Below are 16,222 nucleotides of genomic sequence, written 5' to 3' on the forward strand. Positions count from 1 at the left end.
TCCACTGCACTCCCGGCCCACAGCAAAGAGCTGGACTGGAAGAGGAGCAACTGGGACAGAATCCAGTGCCCCAACCGGGACTAGAACCTGGGGTGCCGGCGCCAGAGGCAGAGGATTAGCCAAGTGAGCCGTGGTGCCGGCCACACATGATCCACTCTAGATTTAGTTTTCTTCACTGAAGAACAAGAAGTATCCTGAGGAAAAATTTAAGTACCCCAACTCTATAATGTCCTCACCCCATCTCAAACACTTCCGTGCCCAAAACACTTTCTTCCTGAGATCGGTCAAGTCCAGGAGTCGGAGGAGTCCCCTGCAGTAAGATTTGTACCACCCAACACCAAGGCAACACAAAAGAGACAGACAGTTTGTGTTCTTTCCTCTCACCAATCAAAAGAATTGAGACCCTGGAGCTGGCCATCGGTTGCCATTTTTGGCCTCTTAAATGATGACAATTCCACTTGGGTTGCACTGATAGCCCTGGCTGCCAGAGCCAGGAAGACTGGGCCATGCCTCAAGCCCTCAAGCCTGCACAGCACAGCACACTTTAAAAAAATCATTTACTAATTATGGCAAAGAGGCAGAGACACAAGCAGGCCTCCATCCACTGATCCACTTCTCTAATGCCCACAATGACTGCAACTGGAACAGGCTGAAGTTGAGAGCTGACAACTCAATCCAGCTCTCCTATGTGGGTGGCAGGGACCCAATTACTTTCGCCATTTCCTATTGCCTCCCAGGGTGCACATTAGCAGGAAGGTGGGATTCAGAGCAGAGCCAAGACTTGAAATCAAGCCATCTGATAGGGCATGTGAGCATCCCAACCAGCATTTCAACTAGCAGGTCAAACACCTGCACCATGATGTCTGAGTATGCTGATGTATGATGTACAGCATAGCCCCCCTGTAACATATAAAGAATACTGCGGAGAAGGGAGGCAGCTGTGAGAATGTGCCTCCCAGACTCCAACAAAACAGAGCTCCCTGCTCAAGGGTGCAACCACTGGGCTCTGTGACCATCTGCTGCACACCAGGGCCAAAGTTCCCACAGGCTGCTCCCAACCACAGAGACTGCAGCAGGCACTGTGGCGGGGCTCCCGATGGCCTTGCAAGGCTATCTGTGGCACTTCCACCAGAGCTTCTCCCCATCCAGATGGGCTCAGACTTGATCTGACTTGCATTTCCCTCCTGCCCTGGCTCCCCTCCCATCCCTTTCTCCCACAGACCTCTCCTAATGAAACCCTTGCATGTTTAATCCTGTCTTCGTATCTGCTCAGACCAGCCTAACACACCTAGATTAATAACTTACTTAAACATGTATTTCCCTGAAGCTAGCAACTTTTAAATGAGTCCTCAGAAAATGAATCAATAGGGATTTTATATAGACATCAGACTTAAGAGTTCCCCCTCCATTTCATTGATTCTCATCTTGAACAGATACCAACAGGGGCTGGCACTATGGTGTAGCAGGTAAAGCCACCGCCTGCAGCACCAGCATCGCATATGGGCTAAATAAAGATTTATTTATTTATTTGAAAGTTAGAGTTATAGAGAGAGAGAAGGGGAGGCAGAGAGAGAGAGACAGAGAGAGAGAGAAAGAAAGTAAGTCTTCCATCCACTGGTTCACCCTCCAACTGGCCGCAATGGCCAGAGCTGCACTGATCTGAAGCCAGGAGCCAAGAGCTTCTTTCAGGTCTCCCATGCAGGTTCAGGGGCCCAAGGACTTGGGCCATCTTCTATTGCTTTCCCAGGCCATAGCAGAGAGCTGGATCGGAAGTGGAGCAGCCAAGACTCAAATTGGCACCCATATGGGATGCCGGCACTGCAGGTGGTAGCTTTACCCACTATGCCACAGCACCACCCCAGCTGCTCTACTTCTGATACAGGTCCCTGCTAATGATCTTGGGAAAGCAGTGGAAGATGGCCCAACTCCTGAGTCCCTGCACCCATGTGAGAGACCCAGAAAAAGCTCCTGACTCCTGGCTTTGGATTGGCCCAGTTCTTGCCATTGTAGCCATTAGGGGAGTGAACCAGTGGATGGAAGACCCTGCTGCTCCCCCAACTCTCCTGTGTAACTCTTTCAAACAAATAAATAAGTCTTAAAAAAAAAAAAAAAAAAAGACACCGGCTGGTGCCACGGCTCACTAGGCTAATCCTCTGCCTAGAACCCCGGGGTTCTAGTCCTGGTTGGGGCGTCGGATTCTTTCCTGGTTGCTCCTCTTCCAGTCCACCTGTCTGCTGTGGCCCGGGAGTGCAGTGGAGGATGGCCCAAGTGCTTGGGTCCTGCACCTGCATGGGAGACCAGGAGGAAGCACCTGGCTCCTGGCTTCAGATCAGCGCAGTGCGCCGGCTGTAGTGGCCATTTGAGGGGGTGAACCAACTGAAGGAAGACCTTTCTCTCTGTATCTCTCTTTCTAACTCTGCCTGTCAAAAAAAAAAAAAAAAAAAAAAAAAAAACAAAAACAAAAACAAAAACAAAAAAGACACCAACAAAACACATGGATTTTAAATAGATGCATTCACCTGCAACCTGAATTACAAATTCATCCCTTATAATGACAAGGGAACACATTAGGAAGTGTTGTGTGAAATTAGCTACTTATGTCTCTGATGCAACTACAAGCTCTTAGAGGGTTGGCACTGTCTCATTCATCTTTTTTTTTTTTTTCTGACAGGCAGAGTGGACAGTGAGAGAGAGAGACAGAGAGAGAGAAAGGTCTTCCTTTTCCACTCCCGGGCCACAGCAGAGAGCTGGACTGGAGCAACCGGGACAGAATCCAGCGCCCCAACCGGGACTAGAACCCGGGGTGCTGGCGCCGCAGGCGGATGATTAGCCTAGTGAGCCGCGGCGCCGGCCTGTCTCATTCATCTTTAACAGTGCTGGATTTATAGCAGGTGCTCAATGAATGTCTGTATAAGATGCAATCAATGATGCTCATCCACAGTCACACACAGCAATTCAGCAAGGGAGGTGTTTCCAGACCTTTCTAGGGACACGAAAAATAATTTTCATTATTCATCATTTCCTATTATTTTCATTACACAAAGCATAGCAAATAAAACTCAAGTTTCATTTTATAAACTACAGAAAGTAAAGTTCAAAAAAAGTCTTAGATCTTATGGGAATAAGAAAGAGAGAAAGTGAGAAACATTGTAGGGAACTTATTTTAAACTGTTAAGGAGTTCTCACCAGGGACACCCTACTGGCCTAGGATAGTTACTCTGCCTCTGTAAGAACTGGCCCAGACATAGTATCTGAATTTAGGAGAACAAGTTACAATAATCATGTAGGTATATAAATACATCTATAGATTATATATAATATATACATAGTTATATATTTTACATAGATTTCCATATACCAGTGAATTTCACTATATTGTAGATTTACTCAAACTTCATTATTTTTACACTGCTAACAGATATAACTATATTCTTTTTTAATTAAAAAAAAGAGAGAGAAACAGAAGTATAGGTATTGGCCTACTAGGTAAAGACACTGCTTAGGTTATTGGTGTATGGGAGTGGCTGAGTTCCATATCCAGCTCTGGCTCCTAATTCTAGCTTCCTGCTAATGCAGACAAGGCACAGAGATGGCCCAAGCAACTGGGTTCCCGTCACCCATGTGAGACCTGGATTGAGTTTCTGCTCCCAGCTTTAGCCTCTGTCCAGGCCCAGGCCGTGGAAGGCATTTTGGGAGTGAACCAGCGGATGGAATCTCTGTCTTCTCCACTCCCCACCCTGCCCAATAAACAAACTAACAAACAAAAAGAAAATTCCTGGGGCTGGCGCTGTGGTGTAGTGGGTAAAGCCGCTACCTGCAGTGCCCGCATCCCATATGGGTGCCAGCTCGAGACCCGGCTGCTCCGCTTCTGATCCAGCTCTCTGCTATGGCCTGGGAAAGCAATAGAAGATGGCCCAAGTCCTTGGCCCCTGCACCTGCATGGGAGAACCCGAAGAAACTCCTGGCTCTTGGCTTCTTTGGACTGGTGCAGCACCAGCCGTTGTGGCCAGTTAGGGAGTGAACCCAGAGGATGGAAGACTTTCTCTCTCTCTCTCTCTCTCTCTCTCTCTGCCTCTTCTTCTCTCTCTCTGTAACTCTGACTTTCAAATAAATAAATAAATAAATATTTTTTAAAAAAGAAAATTCCTGTATCTTCCTATTGTTTCAAGTAAAGGATTTTATTAAAGAGGAAATATTCATTTACTTAGATAACAGTGTCAGGGCTGACATTTATTAAATAACATAACAGTAAGTGGAAACAAAACAGAACGAGTTGGAGAGTTAGATCAGTATACTCAGGGCCGGTGCTGTGGCACAGTGGGTTAATGACCTGGCCTGAAGCGCCAGCATCCCCTATGGGTGCCGGTTTGAGACCTGGCTGCTCCACTTCCAATCCAGCTTTCTGCTATGGCCTGGGAAAGCAGCAGAAGTCTTATGTATCTCACCTAATAGATTAATATCTGTATTATTCCTTGTCATTAGAGAATGTTTGCTGTACATTACTGGATTTTTTAAATTTTTTTTAACTTTTATTTAATGAATATGAATTTCCAAAGTACAGCTTATGGATTACAATGGCTTCCCCCCCATAACGTCCCTCCCACCTGCAACCCTCCCCTTTCCCACTCCCTCTCCCCTTCCATTCACATCAAGATTCATTTCGATTCTCTTTATATACAGAAGATCAGTTTAGCATACATTAAGTAAAGATTTCAACAGTTTGCTCCCACACAGAAACATAAAGTGAAAAATACTGTTTGAGTACTAGTTATAGCATTAAATCACAATGTACAGCACACTAAGGACAGAGATCCTACATGAGGAGTAAGTGCACAATGACTCCTGTTGTTGACTTAACAAACTGACACTCTTGTTTATGGCCTCAGTAATCACCCTAGGCTCTTGTCATGAGCTGCCAAGGCTATGGAAGCCCCCTGAGTTCACCGACTCTGATGATGTTTAGACAAGGCCATGGTCAAAGTGGAAGTTCTCTCCTCCCTTCAGAGAAAGGTACTTCCTTCTTTGATGACCCGTTCTTTCTACTGGGATCTCACTTGCGGAGATCTTTCATTTTCCAATTCAATCCATCAAAGTGGCATGTACCAATGCCATCTCACTAGTCCCAGTGATCAATTTCTGTTCACAATTGATCATAATGATAGGACTAAGAACCAAAGGGATCATATAAACAAGAATAGTGTCTGCAAATACTAGCTGATAGAATAAAAAAGGGAGAGAACGAACGATCCAACATGGAAAGTGAGATACACAGCAGACCCATAGAATGGCAGATGTCCTAAACAGCACTCTGGCCTCAGAATCAGCCCTTAAGGCATGCGGATCCGGCTGAAAAGCCCATGAGAGTATTTCAGGCATGGAAAGCCATTACTGGATTTAAAAATCCAATCACACCCTCCTCCTTTGGTTTAAGAACCTCACAAAAACATTGGCCTGTCTCGTGTACTTCAAAGTATATTTTGTGAATTTGAGGAGGAAATATATTCTACACACCAAGGCAGGAAAGCCAGGGAACATTTTCCTTCCTCCCCTTTTCATTGTGTTCCCCAGAAGCTACCGCAAGTGGGGTGAAATTACAAAATAAAGATTTACCTCAACGTATGGCAATTTCAAACGACTAATTTCACATCTCTTAACACACAATCGTCTAATGAATATTTAGCACAAGTCCTATGGAACTGCAAGTTAGCACTAAGGGGAGTCTAATTTTTGCCCTACAGGCTAGGAAAGAAAATAAAAGCATAGCTCTTCATATTTCAAATTGTTAACATGCTATTATTCTTATGAGTCAACTAAATAACAGATATGAGTTGAGATGCTGAGCAGGTTCAGGGTGTGATAAAACATTTCACAAGGAAGCCACAGAAAAAGGTTCTAATCCTAAGTAATTTACCATGTGCTCTTTATGAGAAAATTAGTAAAGCAAATAACTCCAAGTAGTTAGAAGTAATCAATACTTGAAAATTTTAACTTAAAGTTTAAAGAAAACAAAGAGATCTATAATTTTACACAGTCTGACACACTTAGTAGCAGGACAAAATAACATGTCTAGAAGATACTTCTGACTTAATGTAGACAGAAACGAAATTTTAATCACCAAAAGTGAACAGGTGGAAAAGGAAAATTGATTCCTTTTCCAAAGACACTGTTTTCCTAGTTAGCTGTCAGAAACAACTTGAACGAATGCACTGCTCCTCAAACAACTGCTTATAAAGTTTCATTATACATTATTTTTGGCAACAAAATGTGGAATGTGTAAGTATTAAAAATCAGCAACTCTGTGCTGCAGCATTTCCTTTCTTTCCTTCATCTGGCAAATATTTACTGGGCCCCTAGAACCTTGTAAGGCACAGTCCTCAGCTAGAGAGGGCAGTAACAAGAGGGACTGGAATCCCTACCCACTGTAGAGATTACCGCCTAGGTGAGAAAAATGAAAAGCCAATAAAGTAAGCAAAGGATCTAATGTGCGCACGGCACGACTGTCCCACTGTCATTCTACCAAATACTGCCCTTTGTCTCCACGCTACTAGATGTGAGTTAAATAAACTTATTATGTGACAAAGTTATTTTTAAACTTGAGATAAACTCTCTGGGTCAAGCTGTAAGGTACAACTGCCTTTAAATGTTTACCATGATAAAAACCAGGGATCAACACACTTTTTTACATATAGGTTTTGCGGGCCCCTAATAGTCTGTGCCGGGTATTTTTCATTTTTATTTAATCCTTTGAGAATGCAAAGCCATTCTTAGCTCACAGGCTACACAAAAACAGGCCAGGGATTGAATGTGGACTACAGGCAAGTTTGTCAGCCCCTGACCAAAAGACCTGAATATGTTAGCTTTTTAAGTGGCCAATCTTTCATGTTTTCCATCTGTGTGGGTTTTTTTTTTTTTTTTTTTGGCATTTACTCTTTTGCTCTTTATTACTCATTTACCAAAGTCTAATAAAACATTCTTTTCTAGAGCTGCAGTGTGCGATGACAACAGTCTCAAAGTCAATTCTGAAGACCAGGGCCACCTGCTCTGTTTCACACAACAACAGAAAAATACTGCTGGCAGAAACCATTCCTACGTCTACACAGGGACGAGACACGCAGCAGAGATTGCGTACGCTCACCGCTCACCACGTGGGGAAGACACAGGAAAGATCTCGGGTTCCCTTACCTTGCTGGAGGAACATCAATATTAGAAGAAACGACTTTTCGTTTCTGCTCAAGGAGACAGATGGAGCGAGTGTTTTCTTTCTCGTGGTCAAGGATCCGATTGGCTTTTTTGGTGTCTGCTGTTTTCACATCTTCCTCCATGGCCAAGGGGAACAGGTGTTGGTGAGGCATCTTTTTACTACAGTCACGCTTTAAGTCCTCTGATTGAAATGTGAAGGTCATTTCCCGCTTAATGCTCCCCACCTGTGAAATGAAACGCAGACATTCTTACAGAACGCATCAACTTTGCACGACTACCACAGAAGCCGCAAGGAGAGACTACAGACTGCCCTTTCTTTTCATCTTGAGGGTTCTACAGATTAAATGGGAAAACGCAACACAGAAAGAAACTAAGACTACAGTGCAATATACAGCTGATGCCCCTGTGATGGTGCCAAGAGGCATCACAAACACAAGAAGCGTCCTTAAGGCAGACAAAAACATGAAGACTTGAAAGCATAAACTTCACAAAAAATGGTTTTTTTAATTTAAAATATCATTGCTATGTATAAGTAAGAAAACTTAAGTAAACTCGTAAATATTTCAGGTTGATTATCATGCTTAACAGCAGAGAGCTAATACATAAAATCAAACTTCTTTTTTTTTTTTTTTTGACAGGCAGAGTGGACAGTGAGAGAGACAGAGAGAAAGGTCTTCCTTTGCCGTTGGTTCACCCTCCAATGGCTGCTGCAGCTGGTGCGCTGTGGCCGGCGCACCACGCTGATCCAAAGCCAGGAGCCAGGTACTTATCCTGGTCTCCCATGGGGTGCAGGGCCCAAGTACTTGGGCCATTCTCCACTGCACTCCAGGGCCATAGCAGAGAGCTGGCCTGGAAGAGAGGCAACTGGGACAGAATCTGGTGCCCTGACCAGGACTAGAACCTGGTGTGCCGGTGCTGCAAGGTGGAGGATTAGCCTAGTGAGCCGCGGCGCCGGCCTCAAACTTCATTCTTGATTATTAATATTGATCGAACCGCACACTGCGGTTTATGCTCTGTAGCTACAGCAGTTAAGTGCTTCATAAAAGTCCCTCCTAAAGCCAAATGTTAAGGAAGTCAGACTAATTTTTCTTATCCTTCTTAACTAAATGCAGTGGTGATGAAGATAGAATCCTGCTATGCAGGAACTGTGATAACTGAAGGAGGACAGTGGCATGAAGGAAAGGTGTGGACCAAGTGACTGGTATTGTACAAGAGGTCTGCAATGAGCTGAAGTCCTATGTGTACGGCACAGAGTCCGACTGCCCCTCCCTGGGGCCTCACTCAGCAGTGGGCGCACCTCCAAATATGCGCCCCCATAAGGCATTTCACAGGCCCAGAAGGCAGTCCATGCCCTCCGTGGAGTCTCTGTGGAGCTGATTACGGAGTCAGTAAATCCTCGCTCACTTGCTTGAACAGAAGAGACCCTTGCTGGTTTCTTTTCTAGTTGTAAGCAGAGAAAAAGCACAATGATGTGGGTCAGATAGATCTAGCTGTACGGATTCTACAGTCATGCGTGTGTGGCATTTTCAGAACAGAGAACACGTGTATTTGATTACAGCAGAGACTGGCACATCTCATCCCAGTGAGTAGAACTTCTCCGAATGACAGCTCAAACAGGAGAGGGCTGGAGTCACAGAACCTGCCCAGACCAGAGACTGCTAGTGCCCAGCAATGACTCGGGCCTCAGAATGCACCTGCCTGGCAGCATCTTTCACACGACCACACAGCGAGCGCTCTAGACGGAGCTCCGTTCTCCATTCTCTCGTCAGCCCGTCCAGTCAGAGCCCAGAGCAGCTCATCTCCCCACAGCGTTCCTGTCAGCCCCAGATCCAGCTCCAGCACCACAGGACAACGGCCAGCCACCGGTACTTGTAACTCAGTCAGATGTCACCACACTCTTAGACTGGGTTAATGAAATAAAAAGCCAAGAAAAACACGTGTCTGCTTTTAATGTTAACTGGGTGGTTTTTTCCCATGGATTTGAAATGCGGAGAGACAGAGAAATACAGAAGCAGACAGTGATCTTCCATCTGCTGGTTCATTCCCCCGTCATCCACGACAGCTAGGAGTGGGGCAGGCTGAAGCCAGGAGCCCAGAACTCGGTCTGGGTCTCATACCTGCGTGGCAGGGACCCAAGTACTTGAGCCATCCATCCATCCACCTGCTGCCTCCCAGGATGTACATCAGCAGGAAGCTGGAATCAGAAGCAGAGCTGAACTCAAACCCAGGCATTTTACTCTGGGATGTGAGCATTCCCCAAGCAGCGCCCCAGACGTCACACCACAGGCCTGCCCCTGTTAACTATTTTAATGATAACACCATACAATAGAAGAGTAAAAAATACTTAAGACTTCCAGAAGTTGCAATCAAAGTCCTATAAAAGTTTGCTTAACAAATCGGCAAATGTAACTGCAAATATTTTAAATGTCCATTAGTATTTGTCATTTTGGGAATTTTTCTGCCAAAAGAGATGGGGGTGAGTGGGAGATGCTTTTCGCTTCTGTTCCAGCCCATACTTAACTTGTTACAACAGGAATAATCTAAATAAACCAGGCGTTAAAGAAGAAAACAAAGACCTTGGATGATTATAAACAGCTTCTTCCTAAGTGTCAAGTATAACATTAATCAAATATGTAAGTAGTCATCAGTATTCATGTAAAACAATAATTGACATCCATGCTTCCCTTGGGAGCATCTGAACTGTTGAAACAAATTTCAAACAAAATGTAAGGGAGGGAACAACATTACAGAAAGTCCAGCTTTTAGGTTAAGAAATTTAGGGTGGGGGGCCGGTGCTGTAGCACAGCAGGTTAAAGCCCTGGCCTGAAGCGCCAGCATCCCATTGGGCACTGGCTGCTCCTCTTCCGTTCCAGCTCTCTGCTATGGCCTGGGAAAGCAGAAGATGGCCCAAGTCCTTGGGCCCCTGCACCCGTGTGGGAGACCCGGAAGAATTTCCTGGCTCCTGGCTTTGGATGGGTGCAGCTCCAGCCGTTGCGGCCATCTGGGGAGTGAACCAGCGGATGGAAGACCTCTCTCTCTGTCTCTACCTCTCTCTGTAACTCTGTCTTACAAATAAATAAAATAAATCTTTAAAAAAAAAAAGAAAGAAATTTAGGGTATACGGGCTTGCAGTGCCAGAATCCCATATGGGCGCTGGTTCAAGTCCTGGCTGCTCCTTTTCTGATCCAGCTCTCTGCTACAGCTTAGAAAAGCAGTAGAAGATGGCCAAAGTGCTTGGGCCCCTGCACCCACGTGGGAGACCCGTAAGAAGCTCCTGGCTCCTGGCTTTGGATTGGCACAGCTCTGGCCATTGTGGCCATTTGGGGAGTGAACCAGCAGATGGAAGACCTCTCTGTCTCTCCCTCTCATTGTCTGTAACTCTACCTCTCAAATAAATAAAATCTTAAAAAAAAAAAAAAAGAGCATAAGGTAGTCTGCACAGCAAAGGACCTCCTTGACAAAACTAAGAAAGTTTTGTTTAGATAACACAGAGCCCATGGCCCACAGGCCAGTTCTGAAATACGAAGATATTTCAAAATATTGTGAGAAAAATAATAGATTAGGGTAAAAAAAAATTTGAAGTGGTATCGATGTGAGCTGTTAAATAAGATATATTTTATCTTATGAAAAAACTTGCATGGGTTTCAAAATTTTTTGCAAATAGTTTTGTTTTCTAAAAGTTGTCTTTATTATTTTCTTTTATTTATTCAAAAGGCACAGAGAAAGAGACAGAGCTTTCATCCACTGATTTATTCTTCAAATGCCTGCAACAACCAGGGTTGGGCTGGGCAAGCCGGGATCCAGGAGCTCCATCCAGGTCTCTCACGCGGGTAGCAGGAACACAAGGACTTGAGGCATCATCTGCCGCCTCCTAGAGTGCACATTAGCAGGACACTGGATCAGAAGCAGAGCAGGACTAATACTGGACTAGGGCACCTCCAAGCAGCATCTGAAGCACTGTGCCACACACTGCCTAACTTTATTTATTTATTTATTTATTTTTTTTTGACAGGCAGAGTGGACAGTGAGAGAGAGACAGAGAGAAAGGTCTTCCTTTGCCGTTGGTTCACCCTCCAATGGCCGCCGCGGCCGGCGCCCTGCGGCCAGCGCACTGCGCTGATCTGATGGCAGGAGCCAGGTACTTGTCCTGCTCTCCCATAGGGTGAAGGGCCCAAGTACCTGGGCCATCCTCCACTGCACTTCCCTGGCCACAGCAGAGCGCTGGCCTGGAAGAGGGGCCACCGGGACAGAACCCGGTGCCCCGACCGGGACTAGAACCCGGTGTGCCAGCGCCGCAAGGCGGAGGATTAGTCTAGTGAGCCATGGCGCCGGCCCTAACTTTATTTTTTTGAAAAGATGTATTTAGTTATTATTTGAAAGGCAAAGTGACAGAGAGAGAGAGAGAGGAAAGAGAGAGAGAGATGGGAAAGTATCTCCCATTTGCTGATTCATCCCCCAAATGCCTACAACAGTCGGGGCTGGGCCAGGGTGAAACCAGGAGCCAGGAACTCCATCTGGTTCTTGGGCCTTCCTCCACTGCCTTCCCAGGTGCATCAGCAGGAAGCTGGATCAGAAGTGCAGAGCAGTCAGGACGTGAACAAGACACTCCACAACGGGATGCAGCACCCGAGGGGCAGCGCAACCGCTACATCACATCTGCCCCACGCTTAGCTTTTTAGCTTCATTCCCCACAAATGTTTTCAGCTATGAGGGTATGTGTAGGGCTCTCTTATTAATGAAATGGGATTTGAGTTCTTTCCCATTCCTCTAGAATCAGACCAATGTTTCTGGCTCCCTCCTTCCTGCCTTCCGGGTTACTCTCCCCTCTTCTTTGGCTCTGCTCTCTCTCCCACCACACTGTCATTGAAATGTTCTGTATCAATAAGAAATACTACCTTACATTTAACTGTCTTTTCATGGATTCACAAACAGCTATGTGAAAGGAATCTCAGAGACTGATGGTATGACTGAAGTATTTCACTTTTCAGTGTTTTTATAGAGTTTAAGTGTATTTTCATTTTAAAATGCTTATTTATTACAACATAAATGCTTGTTAAGATTTCAGTAAGCACATGTATGAGAGAAAGCTTTCAATTCGGGCCCCTCCCCTCTGCTCTCGTCCCATTCTGCCTGGCCTGCTACACTCCTAGAGAAAACAGCTTTTTAACCATTAAGCCTCAAATTACTTACGATGCATTAACCACCAATCTGCATATAAACTGTTCGGAGTGTTTAAACATGAATGTGGTTATACAAGTAGCACACGGATTATTCTGCAGCCTTCTTTCTCACTTCACAGTATACCACAAGCTTCCTTTCCTATGAGTAGTAGACTGACATTTCTTTATTTTGAATAATTCAACGTAACATTTCATGAGGTGCTATATCGCAACAAACTTCTTGACACATAGTGAAGTAACTCCCAATTTTTCAATATTAAAGCAAAAGCATATACCTTTATGTGCTAGCGCTAGCATCTTTGTAGGAGACATTCTGGGGGCTGCAATTGCTGAATAACTTAAACTTGCTTCAGTGGGTGAACAAAGCATGGGCATCTGTACAAGGGCCACATCATGCAGTCACTAACTAGGAGAACATCAGGATCTACTTGTTAATATCTATTTAGAGATGCATGCGAGCTTCAGATTGCAATGACAGTCATGATTTCACAGGATTTAAAAAGCAGACTAGTATGCCAGAAAGCTACCTACCTCAGGTAACAGAAGGTGGGACGGGCCAAGGAGGCTCTTTTACCTCTTTTCATAGATAACTAGATATACACGAATATAGACAGATGATTTTTTAACAAAAAAGGTATTTATGTGAGAGAGAGACAGAAAGAGAGAGATTCCCCCATTTACTGGTTCACTCCCCAAATACTCCCCAAGTAGCCAGGGCTTGGCCAGGAGCCTGGAACTCAATCTGGGTCTCTTACACATGTGGTAGGGACCCAAGTACTTGAGCCATCAACTTCTGCTTCCCAGGGTGCACATTAGCAGGAAACTGGAATTGGGACTAGAGGCGGGACTTCAACCCAGACACTCCAATGCGGAATTTAGGTGTCCCAAGCAGTGCCTTAACAGCTAAGCCAAAACCCTGCTCCAGACATACAACCTTTAAGTGGTGAGATTATAGGAGATTCTTACCTTTTTCAGGTCTTCAAATAGAAAAACTGAGTTTTTTGTTTATGACATTTATTAAAATAATGAATAATCAGATTGCTTATAAGGTAACTGGCACTCTCAAACACTGTTAATGTTAATATACATTTTTAAAAAATATTTTATTTGAAAGGTACAGTTGCAGACAGTGAGAGGGAGAGACCCCCAAAATGGTTCACCCCCAAAATGGCCACTACAGCCAGCACTGAGCTGATCTGAAGCCAGCAGCCAGGAGCCAGGAGCCAGGAGCCAGGAGCCAGGAGCCAGGAGCCAGGAGCCAGGAAGTTCCTTCAAGTCTCTCAAGAGGGTGCAGGGGCCCAGACACTTGGGCAATCCTCCACTGCTTTCCCAGACCATAGCAGAGAGCTGGATTGGAAGAGGAACAGCCAGGACGAGAACACGGGCCCATATGGGATGCCAGCACCGCAGGCAGCAGATCAACCTACTGAGCCACAGCGCCGGGGCCCAGGAATATATATTTTTTAAAAGGGTTACTGGGAAAACACAGTAAAAACTAACTGTGCACTGCTTCATTATCACAATTCTGCATCTTGAGGAACAAACACAGAAAGCACACAAGGATATTCATCATAGAAATGCTTCTACCACCAAACATCAGAAATTACCTAAGTGTCCATCAATAAATTTTGGGATAAACATGTACAAGTGTACACAAATAAAAACAATGGCATATTTCTGTATTTACAGACACAGAAAGTCACTTACTATGCGAAGGGTCTCCAAAATTTCACAGAAAATGTGTATTATGAAAAAACTGCATGTGAACTACAAAATTTTTTTAGATCCAAACAAACATCTCTTTTTCTTCATAAACTTTTATTTATTTATTTATTTTTGACAGACAGAGTGGACAGTGAGAGAGACAGACTCCGCTGCAGGCGGAGGATTAGCCAAGTGAGCTATAGTGCCGGCCTCAAAGGGGATTCTAAAATGTTGGCCAGCGCCGTGGCTCAACAGGCTAATCCTCCGCCTTGTGGCGCCGGCACACCAGGTTCTAGTCCCGGTCGGGGCGCCAGATTCTGTCCCGGTTGCCCCTCTTCCAGGCCAGCTCTCTGCTATGGCCAGGGAGTGCAGTGGAGGATGGCCCTAGTGCTTGCGCCCTGCACCCCATGGGAGACCAGAATAAGTACCTGGCTCCTGCCATTGGATCAGCGCAGTGTGCCGGCTGCAGCGCGCTGGCCGCGGCGGCCATTGGAGGGTAAACCAACAGCAAAAAGGAAGACCTTTCTCTGTGTATGTCTCTCTCTCACTGTCCACTCTGCCTGTCAAAAAAAAAAAAAAAAAAAAAAAAAAAGTTAACAATTGGTGTGGTTTTTTTTGAGGCAGAGTTATAAGCAAACTTTGCAATCTATCTTGTTTGTAATTTTTTTCAAAAACTATATGTAGCTTAGTGTTTTAAAATGTATGAAGTTATCCTATTGTAAAAAATATATATTATTTTATATAATTAAGTTCCTTGTGAACCTTTCATCTATATAACCAATATTTTTCTTCCATTAGCTTGCAGTTTTATATATATATAAATAGTATATAAAAGAAAAAGAAATGAAAAAATGAATTACTTAAAATAATTCACCCACTGACACTACGACTTCTATTAACTGTCAGCACCTATTGTACTATAATAGTTACCATAACATTTCCTCTGCATACCTAACACAGAAGCCTTTCATACTGCACATTACAGTGTGATTTATTGCAAAGGAATAAAGCTTCCATGTTTAATTGTATGAGAGATTACTAATTACTGAGTTAACTGACAAATAAAACTCAGAATTTTTATTCTAATGAACAGCTTTTGTTTTTCTAGAGGACAATAAACAGTGTATTTATAAATATGATCTGCTTGGAAAAAATGCAATTTTTTAACAAGAATCTAATCATTCTATCTAAGTCTTGAATTTCTCTAAATGGTATCCTTTGTAAGTTGGATGCAACTTTCTATGATAGGACTGAAGCTCATCAGCCTTTCTCAACACAAAAGCCTCTGGCTTCCACAGGAAGACTAACCACATGTCAGAAAAGAGGATGACTTCTGACATCAGCCCACTTACATGCTTAATCCTTCCCTCTGTCTACACTCAAGTGCTCTGCAAGCTACCTTAATCCTGACACCCTTTCTACTGATTTACAGTAATAAGATGTCAAAAAGCAAGTGTCAACACTCTTGGAAATTGTTCTTACTCATCTCAACCCCATCAGATTTGAGATGCTGGCTCTGGAGATTAATTGGATTTCCAAGAATAACCCGCAGAAAGCCAATCCATTTGCCTTCAGGGGTTTTCTGGATACACAGAAGTCAATACAGAAATTCTAGAAAAATTCAGGCCACAACAAAACCACTGTTAGAGGGTAGACGATGGAGACAAGCAGGCTGAGCAACTCTTAAAGACCTTGCCACTCACCAGGAAATCAGTCACACCTGACAAATTTCATCAGTGAAGTTTTTGTATTTCATATTATGTTCCTCACATTAAATTTTTCCTAAATAACTTAATTTCATTACACATGATAATATACATTATTTAGTGACTGGCAACAATGACATATCATCCACCACGCAGAACATGAAATCAAGGCCATGGATGTAAAAAGATGTTCCAAACAAGAACCAAAGCTTATATTAATAATAGGAATAAAAAAATTCTCTCAATTTCTTCCAAACATAACTGCTAAGGGTCGTGTTCAAAGAAATATCAGAATCCCGAGTGAACTGATAAAAACTATATCCAAAAATAGTCAACATAATGCTATCCCTTTCCTTGGATTAAATTCTTCAAATTTCATGCTAGGTACACAGAAAAATAAGACAATGAATCTACTCAGTCCTAATTAAAGTT

General features: G+C 43.9%; 1 protein-coding gene across 2 annotated transcripts in view; it reads right to left on the minus strand.

The window, feature by feature from the left end:
- ZNF704 (zinc finger protein 704) overlaps positions 1-16,222 on the minus strand; it is a 229,796-nt gene that overhangs the window by 161,954 nt on the left and 51,620 nt on the right. For both annotated transcript variants that reach the window (XM_002710562.5, XM_051844571.2), the window contains exon 2: positions 7,183-7,424. In XM_002710562.5, coding sequence (XP_002710608.4) covers positions 7,183-7,424 — 242 coding nt within the window. The remainder of the gene's footprint in view (positions 1-7,182; positions 7,425-16,222) is intronic.

Source organism: Oryctolagus cuniculus, chromosome 6 (genome assembly GCF_964237555.1).
Source record: "Oryctolagus cuniculus chromosome 6, mOryCun1.1, whole genome shotgun sequence".
Classification (NCBI taxonomy): Eukaryota; Metazoa; Chordata; class Mammalia; order Lagomorpha; family Leporidae; genus Oryctolagus; species Oryctolagus cuniculus.